The sequence below is a fragment of the Crocodylus porosus genome, unplaced genomic scaffold, assembly GCF_001723895.1.
Source record: "Crocodylus porosus isolate Cpor-Errol unplaced genomic scaffold, CroPor_comp1, whole genome shotgun sequence".
Lineage (NCBI taxonomy): Eukaryota > Metazoa > Chordata > Crocodylia > Crocodylidae > Crocodylus > Crocodylus porosus.
The window spans coordinates 58,264,648-58,289,925 of NW_017728943.1; the positions used below are offsets into that span (position 1 = coordinate 58,264,648).

At 38.2% G+C, this 25,278-nt stretch overlaps 1 protein-coding gene across 6 annotated transcripts in view; it reads right to left on the reverse strand.

The window, feature by feature from the left end:
• Nucleotides 1-25,278, reverse strand: part of EML4 (echinoderm microtubule associated protein like 4) — a 218,051-nt gene that overhangs the window by 23,118 nt on the left and 169,655 nt on the right. For all 6 annotated transcript variants that reach the window (XM_019549410.1, XM_019549413.1, XM_019549412.1 and 3 more), the window contains 10 exons: nucleotides 22,353-22,502; nucleotides 20,899-20,968; nucleotides 19,681-19,791; nucleotides 13,499-13,594; nucleotides 8,488-8,622; nucleotides 8,156-8,291; nucleotides 4,305-4,456; nucleotides 2,745-2,870; nucleotides 2,472-2,603; nucleotides 1,511-1,578 (listed from right to left, as the gene is read on the reverse strand). In XM_019549410.1, coding sequence (XP_019404955.1) covers nucleotides 1,511-1,578; nucleotides 2,472-2,603; nucleotides 2,745-2,870; nucleotides 4,305-4,456; nucleotides 8,156-8,291; nucleotides 8,488-8,622; nucleotides 13,499-13,594; nucleotides 19,681-19,791; nucleotides 20,899-20,968; nucleotides 22,353-22,502 — 1,176 coding nt within the window. The remainder of the gene's footprint in view (nucleotides 1-1,510; nucleotides 1,579-2,471; nucleotides 2,604-2,744; nucleotides 2,871-4,304; nucleotides 4,457-8,155; nucleotides 8,292-8,487; nucleotides 8,623-13,498; nucleotides 13,595-19,680; nucleotides 19,792-20,898; nucleotides 20,969-22,352; nucleotides 22,503-25,278) is intronic.

Genomic DNA, 25,278 nt, shown 5'->3' on the forward strand with positions numbered 1-25,278 from the left:
CCCATGGAATTGTCTTTTGTCACTCAGGGAATATAAACTGTTTTATTTATTTTGATCCAGAACCCCATGTGATTTCTGATTCACTTATAATCCAGCCAGTCATCATTTCAGTTTAAATATTTTTAATACATCAGACTCAGAAATGGTTTTCAAGTTATCAATATTAGAGTGTGTTATAAATATGACCAGAAAGTCTGAGAAGAACCTGGAAAGAATAGGACGTGTCTGCCACCTTGAATACGCACAGGACTAACTAATGTGATTTGGAAGTTAATTTTCTGCATGTACACAAATCAGGGGTGGGGGGCAGGGAGAGGGATTCCGTTTTATTTTTTAAATTCGTCTCATCTTCTTGGAAGACTCTATGACTTAGTGAAATTGTGGTACAACAAAAGAGAGTACAAACTGGGCACATCTACACATGGAATTAGCACGGCTGGATGAACAGCAGTTCGTGTTGCAGTGTATTGCTCCTGGGTGCAGCATTTACACATGTGCCCAGGACTGCAGCATGTTGAGCTGGGGTGGTGCAGCCCTGGCTGGCAGGGAATGCAGGGGGCTGAAGCCTGCTAGCCTGGAGCTGCTCTACCCCAGTTCAATGTGCTGTGGAGGAGCTGGCTGGGGCATAAAGGTGCTACAGTGCAGGACTAGCCAGCAGGCAGCCCTTGTGCCCCAGCCAGCCTCAGTTACCATCTGCACATATATTGCGGTGGAGTAAATAACACCGCCATAGGATAGTACTTGTGTCAAGCAGTACTAGCCTACAGAGGACTGAGTTAATTAGCTTGCAGTGGCCTAATAGCACCACGTGTGGATGGTGACACTTTACTGCGGAGCTAATGAGTCAACTTCACATCAAAGCACACGTGTAAATGCCCCCTGGACAGATGTACCTTTCAGCTGTATTAAAAGAGGAAGGGGAGCTTGTAATTGAGAGTTATAAGGTAACTGTTACATCGGCATGCTCCTGTAGTGATACATGTTAGTTAAATTGCCCTCATTTGTATTGTTGCAGAATCATGCAAAGATAGCAGCTGCGTCATAACTGATTATAAACGTATGCTTTCATATTAATACAATTGTTACATTTGTATATGCACTGAAGAAGGAACAAGTTGTTTTTTTTAGGCAGTATAATGTTTTGTGTACTCTCTGGCCCCACTACCTATTTCATTAAGCATCAGGGAAGGGAATTAGAAACAAGGATATCCTTCTTCTTTCTGTTAATGCATGTCAGCTTGTAAAACTCATCCTCTAAGCTTCCCAAGAAGTGTCTCTCAAAAGCAGGGAAGCTTAAGCTTGACAAGCCAGCCACTTCTAAAAGGGGGAAAATAACACAGAAACCTTTAAGCCACCCTTCAAGTTCCCATAAACAAAAGAGAATGTAAAAGAAACCCAAACTTTCACGGTAGCCAAGTTCATACATAATAAAGGTGGCCAGGTCACTTCAGGAGCATTACCCCTCCCCACTTTTCTGTCACTCATTACAACAGAAGTAAAAAATACTTACCTTCCTGAGTGTGTTCCTATTGCTACCACTGTTCCACTTGGATGGAAATCAGCGCAGTGTCCTGGTTCCTGTCAGAGGTAAACATAGTTATACACTTAACTATCAAATCTATACTAAAACACTGTTAAAAGGTCTCTAAAATGGAGTCACCTGAATATTCAGTTTTATCTGGCACTGTGGTTAAGATCATCACAGTGTTTATTAGAGAACCAACATGTATTAGATGACTTTCAGGAAAATAAGGCAAAAGATTTTTGCCACAAAAAAAATTATAATTGGTCTGACGATAATATAAGAACACATACAAAAGAAACACCATGAACATCAGAACATTTTAAATTCTGCATTTTTAAATAACTTGTTGAAATGCTATTAAAAGGGAGAAGGCAGAGAAAATTGTTTACTCATGAAATAAAATAATTAAAAAAATGGGATTCATGAGTATTATCCTGACTCCCTCCATTAAGTGGCATCATTATATTTATAATAACATCTATTAAGCCTTATTATTTTTATTAGACTGACGGAATCTTTTACAAACTGTGTTCTATTGAATAAAGCTTTCAACAACAGCTAACAAAAAAGGAAAGCAAAGAAAATAAAAGCCTCAGTAATCACACAGTCACAACATATGAATTTTATATAAAAATTCCATCCCATCCTATGTTTCTGTGAACATATGCACTTCATGTGATATGTTTCCACACACTTCCCTGAGGCCACAACTTCTTTAGCATTTGACAGCTCTCTGTTAAAATCAGAGAAGGTGGTATTACCAAATTTATATTTATATTTTCCAGAGGCAGGATATCTTCTAGTTAGTATTGTATAAGCAACTGGTTATTTTTCTTTAATTTCAACTACTCTGTGTAGACATTTAATGTTGTTTCCTCCTCCTACCTCCCTCATTCCTCTATTTCTTTTAAAATTAATGTCATGAAGCAGAAAGCAGCTCACTTACATCTAGTAGCCTTGTCCATTCTAGTGTGTGGTCCACAGAGTTCCACATACAAACTTGCCTATCTTGAGCACATGTTAAAAACATATCTTTAAAAGGATGTGTTGCCAGACCCCAGAGTTCATCTGTATGACCCTGAAAAGGAAATACATGATTTATTTAACCTAGTTCTAGAATATGCATCACTAAAAGAGTAAGTCTTGTGATTAAGGCCTTCAAAGAAAATACATATCCAGAGAAACTTTGTCTTTGTAGTAAGAAAAATATTGTGCTCACCTGTACCTCTACTTGGAAACCATCATTAAATGTTCCTCGCAAAATAAAGTTTCGTGAAGTACCAACTAGAAATTGATCTGTTTTTCCTTCCGCTACTGCTCTGATTGTCCCATACTGATCAGGAACCTAAGAACACAGAATTACGTAAAGCCACATTGCACACCATAAAACACATCAGCCATCGGTACTGAAGCCAAACGCTGATTATGGCAATGGGATAAAAAAAATGACAGGAGTTGTATATGGCTTATCTAGGTCAGGGCCACATGCAAGAACTTCACCCCAAACCAGTGACATATATGTCATTTCTGTATGTCTCACTGAAAGTTCAGGGGATTTTTAGGGTTATGTAGGGTGAGGTTGTAAGATGCAGCTTTTCAAGAACCACAGAGTCAAGTCATAGGGCTGGAATAGACTCTGGCCACTTACAGGCATTATATTTCTACCAGGAGAATTGCTGTTCTCCTGGTAGAAACTAGGAATGTATAAGCAGTCATTCAGTTACTCCTAGGAGAAACATGGCCCCTCCAGGACAAATCTTCCAGGTTGAAGCCTGGAAGATCTATCCTGTAAGAGTTTTCCCTCACAAGAATGAACACGTTTACACTGATCAAGACCTCTCATAGTCTGGCTCACGATGGGAGTGGAACAGCTATTCACTGTCTCTTTCCCAGGTTGGGAACTCTCTAGTCTCAGAAATGTACTGGCAGGCATTGACCTACTGCTCCATTCTGCTCCTAGTCTGCTCTACAGGAAAGGACTGTTTGAATTATACCACACACGCACACTGACACTTTACCAAGTGCTTTTTCCTTTTTTGCAGGTTGTTTTTCCATTAATTATTCTGAGTAACAGCCAAATAAGTAAAATAATTATCACTCTGTAAATTATTTAGCAACGGAGCAAGTAGGATTTTTCAACCTAAAATAATTTCTTTGAACAGAGTATATGGCACATTAACAAAGAGATTGTGGAGGCAATTATCTACAGAGTTCAAGTTGCTGTTCATCAACTATGATAGAGAATTATATCTCAGTTGGCATTTATCTGTTATTAGACATATTATCTGTTATTATTGTTAACCGTGTTGATGGGCTTCATGACAGATGTGAAAGATGGATTCCTTTGCTCAAAAACTACATTTAATTTCCCACAATGTAGTGAATTCATTGCTATGATTAAGTCATCTTGGTTAAATTAAGTGTACAAATTAAAATATTATTAAAATGACTGTCTAACAGGGACAAGCTCTTTCTTGTTCTTTTGCTGCTAGAACATCCTATTCTCAAGCTGATATAGTTCCATTTAAACATCACAAAAAAAATGAAGTGATCACAAGACATGTAGTGTTGTTGGATGTCATGCTTACAATACTAGGAAGCAATTTTTCTCAAGCACATGATTGTTAAAGTAGCCATGTTAAAATAGCTTCCTCCATACAAGCTAGGGTTTGACAGATATAAAATAGCCCTGGGTATTCTAATGATATTTTTTTTAAACATGGCAACATTTTGGTGGGGAAAAGAAGGGGTATGGAGGGAGGAATACTTCCTCTCTTACCTCTATTTCCCGTTCAGGGTTCAGATCATGATCCCACAGAATGATTTTTCTGTCTTTCCCACCTCCAGTTAGCAGCATTCCATTTCTCATTTGACAGAGTGTGAACACGCTACCATCATGAGCTTTGATTTGTCTACTTATTTGATACACACCTACAATCATGAAAACATTATTATAATGAATCCACTCATTACATTTTTCAGACTTATTTTTTAAAAGGACATGCACTATAGAACAAGAATGAAATGGCAATGTGCAACAAAGAATTAAAAGGAGTTTTGAAATGATTACATTGTACCGAGGACAAAAGATGGTAGAGTTTTTCTTACAGGAAACAAAAATAAAACAAAAACCTTCCCAGTTGAGGAGGGGGTGTTACTAAAACTTCCTCTAATGCAAGGAATGCTATCATTTTTTTTGTTGCAAGGGTGTTTAATTCATTTCCAAAGGGAAATAATTTCTCAAGAGGGCCATAAAAACTCTAGCAACTGCTTTTGTGAACTATGAAGGGAAAAGCAATTAGCTTGTTACCAACAGATATGAAGAATTAAACACCTTTAGCAAATGAGACCCTCCAAGAATCCCTGTCTATAGTCTTGTGGAAACCGAAAATAGTAAATCAATTATGGACAAATCTTCAGAGAACTTGACTCAAACAAGTCATGTTGGTCCATCTAAACCTTACTATGCACCAGGTATGAGGTATTTTGGAATGAATCTATAAGCTATTTACATAGAGAAGCTATCTTTTCCAAGATTTCCTAGAAGGAAAAAAGAAAGACTACAGAGGGATGAGAAAATTAAAAGGCAGAGTGAAAAAAAATTCTAACAGTTGAGATGTGCCTGCTTGCCTTGTTTAAATAAAGCAAAACAAAGAATTCCCTAAGAATGGGAAATACTTACTTTATTGGCTATACTTCATACCTTTGCAAATTGTGACCTTATGTAACATATCCCTCTAGTGTTAATATGTAGATAACGTTAACAACAGCAAAAGATGTTCAGAGCTAGAGTCAAGCTTCTAAAAAATAAGGTACCTGAAGTAAGGATTTACAATTCTGAAAAAGGCCCCAATTCAGAAAGGGTTGTAAGCATGTGCCTAGTTTCAGCATAAAAAAATATTCCTACTGGATTCAGTAGAATTATTCATGTGCAAAAATTAGAAATCTGTGTAATTTGGTAAACCTGAGCTTGATTTTTGAAGGTGGCAAGCACCACTGACTTTGGTTTGTTGTTTGGCACCTTGAAAAATTAGGCCATTGCTCTTTGTGTCTGCATCAGCAGTTCTCAACCTTTTGAGACCCAAATCACCTGTTGGAAAATCCTAGCTCTTAGTTCATTTGTTTCTTGAAAATAATGGAGCAACTCTTCTGTTGCAAAGAACTCAGGAAGACAACAACAGGGCAGAATGTTTTTGACACTATGGATTCCTATTTGAAATCTCTGGGTTTAATCTTGTAAATCTTGTGTAGGTTTTTGGACCTTTAAAACAATCTCACTGCAACAGCCTGGTTGAGAATCACTGGTCTACAGACATCTGTTTAGGACTTTAAGCATCTCAGCATTGAAAATTCTGGCCAATGAATTTCAGTTATATAGAATTTGTTAATGTTTGTACAAACACTGAGAGGTAAGGAATCATGTGCAAAAAGACTAAACTGAGGTGCAGGTTATATCCTTTCCAGTTTGGCTTCCTAATGTTAAACACATAAATGAAGCAGACTTGATTTTCAGAGATGAACTCCAGCTCTGTTACTTTATTTAGATCACTTCTTAAAAATGTCCCTAGCTATAATTTTAATTGCCCAACTTTAGGCATCAAATGTGAATGTGTTGGTACAAGTGACTTAAGAGTCACATAACTTTTGAGTTGCATGACTCAACTCAACTCATACCTAGGATAAGACTCCAAACTCCAGTCCTATTTCCAACCCTCTAAAATCTAGAGGCTATCTTCCAAACTCCTGAATTAACTATTTGGAAAGCATTCTGCTTCTCTTAATATCTGATGATGTATAAAGCAACTTGTGCAGCTGAAAATAAAATAAGGTCTACTTAATTCTTAACCTGAAGACAAACCAAGTAAGTCAGAGTCATAGAGAAAAGTAGGGCTAGAAGGGACATCCAGAGGGCATCTAGTTCAACCCCTTTCCTGAGGCAGGATATCCCAATCCAAACCATCCCACACTAATCATAATCTAAACTCTACATGGGACTACCCTCAACCCTGACACAACACAGAGCTAACACCCTACTCTCCCACAGGTCAAGCAGGGGAACCAAGGCAGTCAACATCCTGCTTCTATAAGATTTTGTTGATATATGCTCAAGAGGTTCTGCACAGAGGGCCATGTCCCCCCTGCCCCTCTACTACAGAGCCACAAAAGATTTATTTATCAATTTCAGATTGCAAAACAGGTAACAGTACAGATTGGGTATTTCCTATTCAGAGAAGACCTACAATGGGTATTTCCTACTTAGAGTTTTTGAGTCTGACACCCTGAGGCACTCAAACATCCAATTGTTTAATCACAAAAGAAGTCTTCAGTTACTACTGAGAGCATTTTTCACATGAAAATATTTTCAAATTGAAATAAGAACCTGACTCAGGTTGGCAGTTCTATTAATCTCAAAGATTATAAAAATAAGCATGGATGTTGGTAGGTGACAAGTGTACCTCCTATAGGAAGGAATATAAGAAGGTAAGTTTCTAGGACTTCAACGCTTTCCATAAAAACTGAAAAAAAATGGATGCCAACTTTACTTAGCTGACTACACCTATAGTTTTTAAACCTTGCTATTATGTATAGAAAAAATAAGGCTTAAGAAAATCTCATGGAGAGTCAACTATAGTAAACTAAAAAAAAAAAATGAAATAAAAAATTAAATATGCATGCGTGAAATATAATATTCTATTCTATTCATACAAGAACTCTGCCAAAATCTATTTTGCACGGAAGATTAAGTAGAAAATTTAATTAAACATTTAATGATTTAATTACTTTTCCATTTTAATTAGGTTTTTCTTCTTTTTAAAAGAGGTTTACCTATAAAAACAGATTTGCAGTTAAAGATTTGCCTCTTACATGACCGTTTTTCTGACATACCAGTGTAAACCAGAGTCTTTGAAATAGCTGCCAAGTAAAATAATTATCCTTGAATTTAAAAGCTACCTTAGGGCTCAACAGTGCTAGGTCTGTATGTGTCTGGTAACAAATCATTTTTCAGCTTTCCATTTAATTTAAAACAAAAAGCTTGCCCTAAGAAGTAAGCCCAGCCCGAGTGCCAAATAAAATGGGGTTTACAGCAAATTTTAAAGTCAAGATTTGAGCATCTGCTTAACCAGATACTATTATTATTTGGGTAACTCCTACAGTTCTGCATTACATTTTTCCTTACACACACATCCTCTTAATAAAAGTAATAAAAGTTTCAATAACCATGGAAATCCATTTGAGACTTGAGAGGTTTCACAATGTGTGTCTCAAGAGCTCAGCATGGTCCACAAAGTCCTAAAACTGACTCTGCCATCTCTTTGAAACTACAGGAAGAGAATAAAGTTGATTAAGGGCCTATTTTTAGTATAGGGAATAGTTCCAATATTAATTTAATATAGGGAATAGTTTCTATTCATTTTGGGGTTGATCCTATAATGTGCTAAACTGTATCAACACCGTGTAAAGTAAGCTGGCAACTCAGTGGGAGCTGAGGAGAACTAGCATCATCTGATCTGATGACAGTTACAAACTCAAATAACAGAGCATAGTAAAAGTTGTGGTTGGGCTTAAATTGTTATCAACTCTCTTTACACTTTTTTAGAGACCCTTATTGTAATCACAAGTATACCATACCTTTAGGTCCTTTTCCTGGTGTGGATTCTACAGTAGTTTTGCTCCATATAAGCATTATCCCGCCTGAGTCTCCAGTGAGCACATCACCATTTCCTAGAAATGCCAAACACTGCACAAATTTGGGTTTTTCATATTTCTGAAATGGAAAAACAAGATTAATAGAAGTGTAATTGTGTATACTCCAATATGTTCATGCACACACACGTTAATACTTTACTTTGCTTATGTCTGTACCCCAAGAATGCAGTGAGGACAATATAGCAAATTAATTATTGCTAAAAGCAGATAATTCTATTAATCACAGAAAAAATGTATTAATTTGTAAACCTCACCCCAAAAATTCCTTGCTTTCTTGCTAATGAATTGCCACTCCAGGTCCAGAAAAAGATATGAGATTTACCACATGTTATTATTGAATTTGCATCAGTGGGATGGAATTCTACAGCAAGCACAACTTCATTTGTAGTCTATAGAAAGAGTAAAAGAAAACTTCAGTTTAATGTAACTTTAAGTCAGATGGCTATTAATTGACTAGTATACATGATTAGTTTTACAAAGAGAAAAGAACATACATATTTCATTGCTTGCATAAATGTAGATAAAATATATACACAGGACCAACAGCATGGATAAAAAATTTCTTTTGTGTTGCCTTTTTCATTTTTTCAAGATAAAACAAAGGTTTTTTGTGTTACTGCTAAAGTCTTTAAAGTTGAATGATCATCCAGCCTATATCATAAGTATATTCTAATAATGCTTTTGCTAAACAAAACACAGGAACAACAAAACAATTTTCTTTGGAATAAAACAAGAAAAACAATACCCCATCCTCCCCAACTGCTCTTATCTTTTTTTAAGACGGACAAAAGAAGCTCATTGTTTTTAATAATGGCATTATAAAAGAGGTAATTCAGCCAATCATAATACATTTGGATTGCATTCATCCATTCTCTGACATTTTGCATAAGTTTTTCTTGTTTTCCACCTCCCCCTCCTTGAAAAACTGCTCACCCGACAGTTATTAAATATAGCTCTGTACTAAAACTATAAACAAACTATTTTTTTCATGATTTGGATGTAATTTTACTGACTGGCTAACAGCCACAGTTTTAATTTTTAATATTTTATAATACTTCATTAATATTAAAATTTTAAAATATTTTTAATATTTTAAAAATATTAACATTTTAATGTCACTAATAAGAGATTTTACAGGGGATTAGTTGCAGCAGGTTTTTCCCCACAGAAAAGCATTAGCTCTTTAATAATATAGGTAAACAGAATGCCTAGGAAACTGTCTTTAGAAGACAATATTCTCAAACATATGCTTAATTTGAGTCGCATGCATTTAAGTATTGACTTCAGTGAGACTTAAACACCCGCTTTGTGTTAAGAAAATGGTATGCTGCTTTACTGAATTAGGGGTTGAGAGACTATCCCAACTACCTCCATACTTATGAAATAAAACTTGTCTCCACTTTTATTAGATGCCAAAATCACTAAATAAAGATTTTTGCTAGTCTCTCATGGCAATTTAAATTATATTTCACTTTATATGACATGATGCAGTGCAAGTGAATGCCATGTGCACATAAAGAAGATCAGAATTGTAAGGATGCAGTTTAGAGTGGAGCTGCCCTATTTTTGAATGACACCCCCATGCCACATGCTGCCCCACAGATGCTCCCCTTGCTACTATGCTGCACCATGTTACATTATGGGGGCTCCCCCACTCTGCTGTACTGGCATCCCTATGAAATGCACGGTCCTTGGGTCAACCCAAACCCTCGGGAGCATGTGCTCCCTGTCCCACAGCTTGCCACCCTCCACCAGACAATCTTGGCAGCAGTAGCAGTAGAGAGCCTTGGAGGGGGTGACATTTAGATGGGGAGTCTGTGGTCCACAAGTTGACACCTCAAGGGCCAGATGTGACCTCATGGCCACCAATCAGGCAGCCCTGGTTTAGACCATACAAGTATTGTGTTTCGGGTTCTCTCTCAGAAAGGTTCTGAAAAACATGCTGACTGAGGTAGAACACCCCCATCGAGCACTAAAATAAATGGTTGTGGGAGGTGACTCAGCTGGGAGGGCTCACCCAGAGAAGGGACTGAAGCCCTGGGTTGAAGTAGGTACCTGAGGAGACAGGTGGTGTGCGGCACAGGACCTCAGGCATTCCATGAGCAGGACAATAGAGCCAGTCGGCATGAATTCATTTCTTAAACTGATTTCCATTTCAAGACTTCTAAATGAATTGATAGAGGAGGATCGACCCTGACTGAATAAGTGGACTTAAGTCGATTTCTATTTTTGGGGCTGCTAAGGACTGATACAGAGGATCAACACTGAAGGCAGGAAGGGACTTTAGCTGATGCACTTTCTGAGATTGTTAGCAAATTAGGTGAATTGATTTAAGTTGATTTACTTTTGAAGGCTGTTAGTCAATTAATGGAAAGGGATGAACCCTGAATGAGTGGCAGACCAAATAGGATTGACCTGCTGATTGACTTCGTCTGAATCAATTAGAAGGCCTGACCAGGATCCTGATGGCCTTGGAAAGACTGCCATGCTGGTGACACAGGGTCATGGCCCAAGAGAAGATTTTGGATAACATCTAGGATGTGGTAAGGATGGGGTGTAAGGGGAGACAGAGCCCCATGAAGAACTTTCCCTGGGGGCAGGCTTGGACCTATCAGCCAGCATAACCAGCTCCCAACTTTAAAGAAGATCCAAGAGGTGGTAGGTGAGAAAGATAACATCAGAAAGCAGCTGTGAAAGCGTCAGTCCCCATCCTGATGTTGTCCCCCCGGGAAGACATCAGGCCAGAGAGGGCCTAGGCTATACAGCACCTACCCCTAACACTTATCAGTTCATTCTGTGCATCTTAGACTAACCTGCAAAGATTGAATCGATATAGCCTCAGGCTTTCTGACTGTGTGTACTTGGTCTAGGACATTATAAGGTAACTATCTGGATGTCATATACTTAAGACTTTTGTAAAGCATTTGACTTATTACTAAGGGTTATCCTAATTAAAAACTTAGAATTGTATCATATCAGTAGAACATATGGTAAATGCATTAAGACTGAAAGATCTTAAAATAGTCTTCTATGGGAAATTAATATTGAATGGATTTTATCTAGTGAGAGTCTGCAGAGATTTTTACTGGGCCCAACTTCCTTTTATTTTGGAAGTAAATATAAAATAACTGCTAATAGAATTTACATATGGCACTAATATTGGCGATCATAGAGAATGATTTGGAGTTCTGGGCAAGATGAACCGACTCAAAAAAAAAAAGTGTTCCTTACTGATAAAAATTTCAAAATTTAGGAAGAAATGCTGCCCTAAATCTACAGAATAGGGCTGTGTGCTAGAACACAGTAACCCTGGAAAGAATGGAAAAGTAAATTGGCATGAGCTCCCTGTTGTAGTTTTGTGACAAAACACTGGATGTATAAACAGGGAAGTTGTGAGTTGGGGCAAGAAGGACATTTTGGCTCTGTTTAAGGAGTTGGGGAGACTTGTATTGGAATACTGCATCCTGCTCCTAGCCCAGCATTTTTAAAATGATCACAAAGAATTGGAGATTGTGTATAAAAGAGCTACAAAAATTATTCAAGTGTTGGGAAAACACTTTCAAGTAAGGGATAAAGAGGTCAATCTGTTTAGTTTATCAAAAAGAAGATTGAAAGGTGACAATTATAGCACATGATTACTTCCCATAGCATCGAGAGAAAGAACTGCATACTAAAGAGCGTTAGGGAAAAAGTTGTCCAAGCTTGAACTGAAAATGAGACATTCCTTTTATTAATCAGGAAAGATGATCTTTAGCATAAAACTGCAAATGAAAGTGGCAAATCCTCTATCTATTGATGTCTCCATCTCAAGACAGGTGGACCTTATGAAAGATATGCTATAGCCAAGCCCAAGCTATTGGTCGCAGTAAATAGTATTGAAATGATATAATGGCACCTTCCTACTTTTAAACTCTGTGAAACTATGAATGTTGGGAAACTCACTTGGCACCCTGCAACTTAAACTAAATGGAAGATTATCTTCTCTGACCAAAGGAAGGATATCACTTTAATTTAAGAATGAAATAAGGATTAGGAAAAAGACACTTATTGTGATACTATATGCACCTACATGTAAAATTAAGGTGATGCAATAAACTCAGGAGCAGTTTACAACAGAGTGCACTTTACACCAGAGTGCACTGCTTCCAGGCACAGTGTCTACATGTGTACCTGGGACAGCAGCACTTTAAGCTGAGGCAAAGCAGCTCTGGGCTGGCAGCAGGCTCAGTGGGTCAGCCTTGGGCTCTGGGTGGTGATGCATCAGGTGATGGAGGGGCTGGCTGGGGCATGTAACTGCAAAGCTGTGTGGCTAGGTGGCAGGCAGGAGTCTGGCCTCCTGTTGCCTATGCTGACCAGGTACAATTTACTTCTGCAGTCAGCAGCATAAAGTGTGTTTAGTCGCACTTAATTACTTTGCCTTAAGATAGTCACTGACAGTGCTATCTTACAGAGGAGTTAATTAGTTTACTGCACCCTAACGTTGGCGCTTGTGTTATCAGTGACACTACTGCAGAGCTAATTAGTCTACTCCAATAGAGCTCATATATAGATGCACCCTCTGTGCATTAAGTATTTTAAAAATAAGGGAGATTTCTAATGTAATACTCCTCTTAAGTTATTGGACTAACATTTGTACAAAACCAAAGGCGAGAATTAAGACATGAAAAACAAAAGCAAAATCTTTGAGAACTGGAAAGGAGAAAAATCCTTCCTTCTAGCCAGTTCTGGGTTCATAAGGTCAGTTTTAAAATAACTACCCTTATATTATTTTTATACCTGTGACCCCTGTTTCCATAGAAATGTACTAAGAGAAACTGCTGAAAGACAGCAGGCAGGAGGGGGAGCTTTAGAATTCCTATGTATTAAAATTGGAGGATTTCTCTGAAAAGTGCCAGTTTCAAAAGGCAGCTGTAGATTTTATTAGGGCTTCGGTGCCTTAAGGAGAAAAACATGAATGAGAACATATTACATTTTCAAGGAGTTGCTTTGTTTTTAGTGGGCTACACACCTGAAAAAAAAAATTTGTTTCAAAATGTTAAAGTACTCAAATTCCCATATCTAAAACCAAGAATAACTTTAATATGCAACTTTCACATTATATTTTATATTATATACTGAGACTTTCCTTTGACTTCATTTCTTATGATGCCAGACACTTAAAATAATATGCTTCTTGTGAGAATAAACGCAACCTACATACAATTTTTACGTTTCAGAACACAGTTTTGGGCTGTTGTTTTTTTTTAAACAAAGGGTATTATTTACCTTTATTTCTGCTATTTTTGATTTCTTTTGCCAGTCCCATACAGTTAGCATGTGCTCATTTGAGTCATCAATCACACACAGGTGAGTACCTGAATCCTTTGGAAAGAAAACCAGAGTTGTCATATCACTTTTAAAAATAGGACAAAATATGGTGTCAAACTAGAATAAATAGAATAAAACATGCTAGAATACTCAAATGCTAGTTAAAATATTAGTTCTTTAAGACCAAAAGTTTGGTATAATTGGAATTTTTTTCTTCATTCCTGAAAATAAGAAATTGTAATTCATATTGTATCATTTAAAAATATCAACCACACTTGAGATGACATTCCAGTATCATTTAAAGTGGCTCTGTACATTGTCTGCCCTAGAGTTTTCAATACTTTTACCTATTTTTAGTGGTATCATTAGAAACAAACTAAGCTTCCTTCTTTATTAGCATTTTTTCCTTATTTGGAAAATAATTTTCCTATTTATTATAAAATATCTGCTTATATTTCTTTAATATCAGAAGTACAGTGCTTTACAATTTTCAAAGGCATGCAATTATAACTTATTATCTCTCACTGTGATAAGCATTAGTTGTGTTTTGCCTGTAGGAAAATGTGGCAGAGATACATTATTCACATAACATTAACTGTACAGCAACAGACCACCAAGCTTCTATGTTTTATACTAGTTAAATTTGTAATGTATTTTGCAACAAGAAGTTGTTTATATCTTACAATAATAATAAGAAAACAGTTAAACCCAAATTATAAAAGACCCACCCAAGCATCTAGGACAAATGTGGGCACTATTCACAGATCAATATTGATATGTGTTATTATTGTAGCACTACACAAAAATCAGGTATTTAAGCACACATCTGTAGATTTGAGGTCCTCTTCTCTCTGGAACTTGCAGTCTTACCTACACCTGTTAACAATTTATGATAATTTTAAAGTGTCTGAAAATGTAACCCTAAATGGCATGACAGCTTCACTTTAAAATTAAATTTGAAATAGTATGGTAAGTACATAAAACTCAAGGCCAATCTGCATTTATTTATGGAAACTGTTCTTATTGTGATCAGTGGAAAAAATTATTGTAGGGTTTTCAAACTTACTTGCATCCCTATGACGAATTGCAGGATAAATCTGGGAGTGTCTACATGAGACACTAACTGTTCAGTAGCTGAATAATACTGCACAGTAGTGTGTCATAGCACAGACAGTGCTAATACGCTGCTGCACAGTATTATTAGGCTACTGTGCAGCAGCATGACTGAGAAGGTGTTCATCAGCGTTACTATTCAGTACTTAATTATACAAGTACTAAATAAATGTGCAGTAACCACTGTTCAGTAGCATTGTATGTAGATGCATCCAGTGAGAGGGAAATGGGAAAAGCTTACTTCGAGATCTGAAATATTTTTAAGTGTTATTTATTATTTTTTATAGCACTCAAGTTTTAGCTATAAAATATGACTCAAAAATGGATGCTGGTGTCCGGAAAATCTAGCCCTGACTGTTCATTGAAAATACTTGGGATCAGTTGTTGGGAATCAGTGTGTTGCTGTAACATTATATTATTTTTATGCAATACACTAGGGCAGGTAAACTTTTCTTCTTTAACAGCAAAATTTGTTGCAACTATTCAAGGCCATAGTTTAAGCAGTTTTTACTATATTCATCTTCACAGCGTGGATATATTGCAGTTTGAAATTTTTAAAATTATTTTGGTGGTAAAGAGAGATGGTAGCTCTATTGTTCTATAGATTGGCAACTTGTTCATCATGTCCTTATTCCTGCATGCACTACCAGCAGGTGTGGCCCTTTAAAAGACACTTTCTAGTCACCATGAATGCTGATGCTGGCTTCTAATATAATGGGGAAATAGGGGGATTTGGGAAGGACTTCTAAGTCCTTCAGTGGACAAAATTTGGCAGATTTGGCAGAGTCATTTCCCATTCTGTGTCAATTGCACAAGTGTCAGATGTTGGGGGTGAGAGGGAGTCTCATTTTATAATGCATAGTGTAGCATAGGCCTTTCACTACAGTTTCTGTTGTTTAATGCAGTAAATGAATGGTATACTTGTATTATTCTGACCACAGGATGATAACGGAATCTAAATTCAACAAGAGGCACTGGATGGTTAGGGAGGTGGCATTGCTTCGCCTGCTATGTACAGTTTTCACTGTAGACTCTCAAAATTTGGGTTACATGAAAAGCTAACATCCTCAAGAAATTGATTGCTAGATTTTATTTTATTTTAATTGTGCTTCTATACCTTGACAGCTATAGATGGCAAATTGCTGCCCTGTCCTTTCTGAGGATGGCTTTAAAATGGAGATAAGTGTATCATCAGAATGCCGCAGATTACCAGAAACTTTTTTTATTTTTTGTTTAGATCTGGCTATAGCAGAAAGACTACCTTAGCATTTGACCCTAGCGTTAAGTGGAGACATTTGGGGTGGGGGAGGGTTAGGGGAAGGTTAAATTGTATTAAACATGGCCACCTAATCTAAAGTAAGTCCGGATGCGGGGGCTGGTGAGGAAGGCAAGCAGGATCTCTGGGGTGATCTGTGGGGAGTTGCTGGGGTCTGGAAGGGTTTGGCAAGATTGGGGGACTTGTGAAGTCCACAGAGGAGCTTGGTGGGGGCCTCCCCCTGTGAACTTATGCCTCCATTCCTTTTTCCCCTCTCCCCATTGATACTTACTTCCTCAGCTCCTGGTAGCAGCAAATGCTGATAAAACTGGCACCCAGAAGGACTTGTGGGATGGGGGTTGGGTGTTGGCTGGTCTGCAAGTGGGGGTGAAGGGCCAGTGGTGATGCTAAAAATAGTCTGGTGCCAGGGGAGTAGTTAGGAAAAGTGCAGCCCTGGGGCTGGGGCCAGCAGCTGGGTCTTTCCAGCCCTAGGGGCTGCACAGGTAACTGTACTAAAGTTTGATGTACCGGTCTAACCTAGCTCCATTAGGTTTGAGTATATATGAATTGAGGTCCATCTTATTTTGGTTCTGCCATTTTTAGACTAGTCTATGTACACAGACCTTCTGTATAGTTACAGATTTAGACTGATTTCCAATCAGTGAGACCAGGTCTAAGTGTAAGGTCTGCACCTGAGTGAACTAAGTTTGATTGGGTAGCTATTTTTAATGTGATCTAATCTCTGCCTAGCCCAGAGGCAGACAAAATATGGCCTGCAGGCCAGATCCACCCCACCAGGCCATTCTATATGGCCCACAGGGCCCCTAAAATTTTTAGAATATTAATATTTATCTGCCCCTGGCTACCTGTCAAAAATGACAGAAGCCAGGGGCAGTAGGACCCAGGGGGAGCCAGCAGCAGAACTAAGCAGCCTCAGCAGCAAGTCTGGCCCAGTCTCACCAGCCAGAAGCCTCTGCCTAGCAGGGACTTCTGGCCTGGGACTGTTCCTGCCTCTCTGCACAGAGGGAAATTCAGATAAGAAGTTGGGGGGGAGGGGGGAAGGGAGGCAGGGGAGGACTGTGGGCAATTGCCCCAGTTCTCAGGTCCAGCCAGGCAGGCTCCTGCTGTTCCGGTGCTGCAGCTGGAAACCATGTGGTACCAGAGCAGGCAGGGAGAAGGGGCAACTTGTGGGTGCATGGAGTGCAGCAACAGCTGGGCAGGAGAGCAGGGCCTGTGCCAGTGCACTGGGGCCAACACCAGTGGACCCAGAGCAGGGCAGCAGGAGTGCCAGGCCCAGGCTGGCAGGGGCTCTATGGAGCTGGGCTGGCTCCCTCCTCTCCCTGCTTGAGCAGAGCAGCCCAGCTCCACAGAGCCCCTGGCAACCTGCACCCCACACTCCTGCTGCCCTGCTCTGGGCCCCACCAGTGCTGGCCCCATTCTTCTGCCCAGCTGCTGCTGTGCTCCTTGCACCCACTCACTGCCCCTTGCCCCTTCCTCTGCCTGCTTCACCTATCTCCTTGTTCTTCTGGCTGGCTGGCCGCCCACACCAGCAGCTGGGACTTGATGCCAGAGCGGCCAGTGGGGGTGAGGGGGAGATGGGGAAGTGGCATGAAAAGGGCAGTGGTGGCAGACAGGGGGAAAGTGGCAGTGAGTGAGTACACAAGACCTGTGCCAGTGCCCCGGGGCCAGGAGTGGCAGGAGCGTGGAGCCCTGGCTTGCAGGAGCACTAATGGGGGCCGTGTCTGCCATGGGAGGTGGGCTGTGGACAAACCCACCCCCTCCACACAAACCACAAGCCTTCCCAGCCACCCTCCCCCTACACATTCACAGACCCCCACACACCCAAACCCTCACACAAATCACATCCCCCTCCCCCACACCCCATGTACCCACAAACCTATACCCACCTTCCCACCCATACCCTCCCATAATATACAAGAGTAAGGCTTCATTTTAAGCTATTCTGCTATCACCTCAATGTATACTACACAAGCACATGTAAACCAGAACAAAATTATTTTTTGAAATTAAATTAATGAATGTTGCAGTACATGTTTGATTTTTAGAATATAATTTGGTATTTTTCTGATTCAGAGATGGCAAACCCCCTTGCTGAAAGGAGTAATTCCAGCAGGCAAGAGGAGGGACTTCTGCTGGCAATTGTCAGGGGTTAGGCGCCAGATTTCTGGCCCCAAAAGGCAACCGGGGGTGGGGCACCTGTCAAGGGGTGGGGCTACCCATGCAGCCCTTGATGGCTGGCCAAAACGTGGCAAGCAGCCCTCCACTTGAAGTAGTTCCCTGCCCCTGCCCTAGTTCCTGTGAATGTCTGCACTTAGCCTACAAGTCAATCTCCACACTGGTCTGAAATATCCCATGGATCTTGAAGGTGTGCAAGAAAGATGCAGGTGTTTGCCTCAGGAAGTGAAATGGTGTGAAAGAAATAAAAGGTCATTTGGGATAGGAAGTTTATTGTTTTGGTTTAGTAATTTCAATTTTGCTCTGGAAAATACAAAGGCATGGCTTCTTGCCATAAATTATACACATTCTACTGGCCTTTACAATTCCAAAGGGTTATACAATTACAAAGAAATCAGAGTTGGTGCTGTTTGGGGTAATGTGAAGTCCAGGAGGAAGGTGAAAGGGTCATACTATAAAATACTTCTCCTTTTCCTCCCAAACCAAACTCTAGCCTAAGCCTATTGGCTGTGCATCTGATCTTTCTCTGATCAGAGCTAAATATCTGAGCTGGGAAAGAAAGGAGGAGGAAGAGGATGCAGATGAAGCAGAACAGTGACAGCAGAAAAACAGAATCCAATTTTGTCTCCATTTTCCTTCCCCATCTCTTATAGGAAAGTAAGCCACAGAGAAATGTACTGCACTTTGTTTTGATTCTCAGCCAGGGGGATGCAATATCTGCTTAAAACACTCTACTGTGGATGGCAAGAGGTTCACTAATTTTTCAGGGAAAAATGTACATTAAAAATCAAATGTTTATATACCTGCATTTGATAAACCTTGAGTAAAACACAGGACCCTGAAATAAGAAATGTATTTGTGTGTGTAATAATTGCTCCACACTTGTGGATTTTATAATGGCTGTTTTATGAAAAAAACTGTACAGGAAGTTGAACATTTGTATTTTCAACATAATCTACATTTGTCTTATATGCTAATTAAAATAGAAAGGTGAAACAACATGTTTATATTTGTTATTAATTTTTCTGTGGAAAGTTTTTCAGAATTAATCCTGATGGTTTGGATGACAGGACTAGCATTATAGGGTCTAAATTTATGTTAGCTATTAAGAGATGAGCAGATAAACTACATCTTAAGCAGACTGAAGTACAAGAAAAAATTCTATTGTTTCCTGTTCTCAGATGAAAATCTACTCTAAAAATGCAGAAAAAACCTCAATACTTTGCATCAGAACTTGTCAAGATTCACTTGAACTTCCTAACAGGAAAAAAAAAAAAAAGTTTCTGTTGAAACAAAAATACAATACTGTTGTCAGTTTTTATTTTTGACATCTCTTGACAAGCGTTGACTGGTTGTGCTAGTTTGTTATTACTATTTTACCTGTGTGGTTTCCTGTTTGTTAAATTCAGAATTGTTTGCACTGCTGTAGGCTTTTTCCTGTAGTATATGTAACTTCATAAATATGCTTCAATAACAAGACAATTCAGATAGAAAGATATACATAGTGGCATTATGTGTGGTTCTCTAACCTGTACACAGTTTGACAAATTATAAAAGAATGCAAAGATTTTCTTACTGCTTTTGAAAAATCCAGACACCCCACTCCACGTTCGAAAGTCCCAAGGCCAATAACCTGCAGGGTCATCAGGCTCACTGAGTCCCATACTCTAACATGGGGCTGCAACGGCTAAGTAAAAGCAATTTGATAAAAAAAAGTTACTGAAGTCCGAAATGTAACATGCAGATTTAATCTTACATTAAGCAGATGCTGACTTCTGTTGATGTCAACACCAGGAATTATTGACCTGTAAAGCAAATATTGACTGAAGTGAAGATAAATAATAATTAAACATCAACACCCTACATTTCTATAGAGCCGGTAATTGCAAAAGGTTTTAAGCCAACTTCACTTCCTGTCACAGTAGTACAGCAAACATGTGAAGTTACACAGAGAAATTCAAAAATAAAAATCTTGTCCAGTTTAAATCACTAGGCAAAACATAAACTACCAAAGTTGTAATTTGTCCACCAACTTTATTTCACACACATAAAAATATAATGAAAGAAAACAGATTTAAAAAATGCCAGTGTTATTTAATGTCTACAGCAAGCAACCAGAGCCTGTATTTTTTCATCTCACAAAAAGATAGTACTTTAACAGTGCAGCCCATTCCAGCACCATACCAGGGTGTGCTTCAGAACTGATTCAGGTTTGAGTGCAGCCACTGAATCACCAATGCATCGCTTCCTGTTGCAACTGAGTTTTCCATGGTGATATTCCATCAAAGTACAATCCAGGCTCAAACCTGTTCAGTGTCAAAACCTGACAAGACCACAGCTCAAACCAGAATGGCTTAATATAGTTTAAAGATAAAGTCAGTATTTATTACAAAGAAAGAATAAATCTTTTGTTGATAGAAAAGAATTCTGAATGGACCGATTAAAAAACTATGCAATAGAAATCACAACTAAAAAATATTGAAAATAAAGCTATGCCAAGCAGGAACACATAATGCATCACACAAAATGGCTTTATTTTTTAAATGGGAAATTTGTGGCATCTTTGTGGCAAAAGAAGCTTATAAGCCTCTGCTCAACATAATATGCAGGTGAATAATTGATTCTTACTCACCCTTACCCTTGTGTTATAGGCATTCCTTTAAAACATTAAAACTAAATCTTAATGTAAATTTAGTGCACGAAATACATTTCAAATAGATTGGGAGATGAAAAAATAATATATCTGTTTTCTTCCTTATAAAAGATACTGCTGATCAGGAGCTCTATTACTTACTCTTCCATCTTTATCCACTCCAGCTAGCTGTCCCGTTGCAATTCTAATTTTGTCTGGATGAACTGCAAGGCTAAGACAGACAAAGATATTTGTTAGGGCTACTGCACATTCTAGTGATTTACTGTTGCTTTCACTACAGATGGACAATGTAATCTTGTCCTTTTGTCCGTGTGAAAAGAGGTTTCGTTAAAAAAACCCCCCCAAAAAACAATGTGCACACAAGGGCAAAGAAAAGATCCAGAGTCATATTTTTCAAAAGCACTTCCATGACATGAGAACTTACATTCCATTTTCAGAAGTGATTTATAAACTTAGGATGCTAATTTCCATTCAGTTTAAAAGAGACCAATCTGAACGGTTTTGCTAGAGCTAACAATTAATGCCTACATTATATAATGAGTTTAGGTTTCTAGGGCAAATATCTGCACCTATTTATGATCACTGTAATCTGAATTCTAAATTTTTAGCCACCATGATCCAAAAAAAGTGTAAGGGGCAGAACTATTTGACTTATTTACATTCATTCAGGGATTTCACTTGCCATAAATAGCTAGCCAGGTACTTGATGTAATGAAAACCATTAGTGACAAAGGATCAATTATTATGACTCATAATTTGCTCTTGGAATTTTTATCCTACTTTTTAAGCCATTGTGGGGGAAAAAACCCAGATGCTGAAATCTGGAAGTATGCTTTTGGAAACTCAGGCTCGTAATCTGGGACTGAAACATATCTACTTTCCCAACACCCTGAAGATGAGGGGAGCTAGCAGAGAGGCAAAGAAAGAGTTGATATGAGCTGAACAATGGATGAAAGGATAAGATTGTGGCATCACATGGTCATAAGAAGTATTTAGAGTAATCAAGGAACAAAATGATAATAGTCTGGACCAAGTCATCTCTCTCTCTGGATCTCTGGAGAGAAAAGACCACATCAAGCATGAACTTCTTGTCCTCACTTATTCAGATAATTCAACCATATCCTGCGTTCCAAACTGAACACCTTATGTCAATATCAAATATTGTCCTTGTTCTATCTCTGATGTTGGCTTGACTGCCTACTTCCCTGCTTACTCCATAAGCAGTTCTTCATTAAGTCCCATGATTAACACATGGGAAGTGCTCTCTAGTAAAATATGAAAAGCCATACCTTGTAACATATCTTTGGAATAATACTTGCAAATCACTTCCATCTAGCATTAGTTAGGCAGATGACACCATGAATTTACTGAGACCTCTATTCTGACTACACTAATCTGTCATATTACTTGCTGGATAATATGTCCTGTAACTTTTTAGCAACTCTAAATCATATTGTGCAAGGACTTTTTTTTAGCACCACTGAGATGTATATTGTCTTGTATAGTAGATCTCTGATTTGGACATGTGTGTACTACTGCAGCACAAATTAAACAAAACATATGCACACACACATATTCAGTAGTCATATACTTACCATCTAACACAGTCCGTGTGACCCAAGTAGTGCCGCTGAGTTCTCTCCTCATAGTTAAATAGTACAACCACTGATGCAATGAAATATACTATTTCTCCGGTAGGAAGGAGGTAAACATTGGCTCGACAGTCTCTTCCACGATATCCATATCTTTTTAAAAAGTCAAGGTTTTTAATCAAGATAGCTTAGATGGTCCATTTTCCCAAGGCTTCCCTGTAAGAGTTCTCTCAGTGCTAAGTAACACCCTCATTTAATCTTCCTTTGTGAACCTCTGAAATGGCCACTGATACAAATATAATACTTCATGATGGTGCTGAAGTGTAGCCTTTAAAAAAAATGTACATGCAGCAGGTTACAGAAAACTAACCTATAGTAAGTTATACTCACAAACAGAGAGAAAGCATATATTAAATACATAGAAGTATGACATATGTAACAGTGTCAGTTGATGAACTTTAAATGGGAAGTTTAATTAGGTAATAACGGTACTTACTATACTACCTTACTATGTTTCACAGCAACAAGATTGCATCAGACAGTACTTTGGCATTTCAAATTGCAAGTACTTGTAATATTGCAGATTCACAAATATATCAGGAGTTTTTGAAAGACACTAAACAGAACAAAGAACGTGGTCTGTTACCTGTAAATGTGCAAATCTACCTGGGTTTATGCCTGAATTCAGATTAACACTACTAACTCTCTCTCTTTCCTGACGGAATACCATTTGAAAATTATACGAAAAGTGAAATAAAACCTCTTTTGCCAATGACACATTATTATTGTGAAAATCTTATTGTGAAACAAAAACAGATTTCCAGCAATTTGAGAGATGCCAAAATCATTATCACAGTCAAGAAAGGAGATGGATCAGAGTTCATCAAGAATCATGGTATTGCACTCCTGTCTATAACAAGCTGCCTGCAGATTCATAGATGTCATTTTTTTAGATGGCGAAGGGCTAGAAAAGTTTAGCAAAAAAACATTCAATGCAAGATGTAATTCTAAACCACAAATACTTAAAATATAATAGAAGTTTCTGCAAGTTATGGAACGGCATAATCAAGTTATAGAAAGGCCTGCCAAGAAGTAATACAGAAAGCAGTTTACAGTGAACAAGAATATTAAAAAAAATGGCCAATGCTGTTAAAAAAAAGAGCCAAAAGAACATATACTCACTGTTGCTCCAAGTAAAATGATCCAATGGACACTGAATTCAGCAGGAGTTTTTTCCATTGAAATCAATCAGGCTTTTGAAGGATCAATGCCAACAGTGAAGTTTACTTCTAGTAAAAGCAGAAGGCACCTCCCAAGTGGCAGAGTTACTCAGAAGTGGGGAAAAAAGGCTATGAGGTCACTGCCAATTAATAACAGCTTTGAAGATAACTTCTGTAGTTGCTGGCCAAGATGTAATTATTGCTTTTAACTGACAGAAGGTGTAATATGGCACTGACTTTCAGCATCTGGAGATATCAGTAGTACAACCCTCCCTGTCAAAGAACAATTTGAAACTGTTCTGGCACATGCACAGTTTTTTTATTTTTTTATTTTTTTATAGCGGAACAATTTTTACTTGGAATAATATCTACAAGAATTATAGGATGGCATATACAGGAAGCTCATTTCACCATCCAGAACAGTCAGGATCCCAAAAAGAAAATTTAATGGACAACTGAACATTTTTAACCTTGGTGCTAATGTGTCTTTGAACTACAGAACAGAACGTTATTAAATTATGAATCACTGTTCTATATTCTTTTAGTGAAGTGATAGCCATCAGTTGTCTACTACACTGAAAAATTAACAGACTGGCTCTCTACTTTTTTTCTTTCTTGATAGGGATGCACACAAAGAACAGGCCCCCTCTTATTGCGCCCTCTTCACTGCTTCTTACATAACAAAGGTTTTTATTCATTTCACATAAAGCAATACTGTGCTTGCAAACTTTATTGACTTCTCTGCACTATTTCACTCGTTTCTTCAACTTTTACCAATAGACTTTTCCATACACAGGAGTTGCACCAATTTACTATAATGAATAATTTTAAATCAATTTGACTAATTTGAATGAATTTAATGAAATGAATAAAAAATGAAATAATTTTAATGAATAATTTTAAACTAATAATTTTAAACCAACCAGTCCTTTACTAGCCTTGGGTAAAGGATCCTCAAAACAGCAGCAGTAGGTGGTATTTCCACAAAATGATACTTGCCAAAGCCCTGATACTATCAGCCTTTAAACTACTGGCTACACGACAAATAGGAAGAAAATGTGATCTTTTTAAGTCTTTGTGATGATGATACATCATTATGACTGGACAGCTCACTGCCCTTTCATCTTGGGTCAGTGGCAAACAACCTGAGAGTTGTGAACAACTGCCTGAAGATCAATATCATTAGCGCAATTGGTACTTCTGGCAATGTCAGCAAAGCACTAAAGCACTAGATCAGTCTAACAGCTGAAGTACCCTCTCAGAATTTCTCCAGCCAATATTATCTTGTTTGATTGCAATGCGAAATAATCAAATAAACTGACAAAATGCTGACTACAACTTTTACCAGTCATTCAGCACAGAGCCAGGACAAATTATGCCAAGCATTACTACTCTCATAACGGATTAAATTCACATAGCTGACTCTAAATATTGTGGTCTCCCCTGATCGATAGATGGTAGTCAGAAACAACCATGTTCAAACACAATAATATTCCTAATACAGCATAGTTTTTAGAGGACAGCATCTTTACTTAAGGGTTAACACATATCAGAATGGAGAAGTTTGTGCTTTTTGGATCATGCTACAGTATTTCCTTTGTGCGTAAATAAACCTTGGACTTCATTAGTCTCATCCAGCATCTTTCATAGCACTGTAACCTTTAGAAAAAAGAAGAAAGAATAATAATAAATTCTCACAGTGTTCCTGG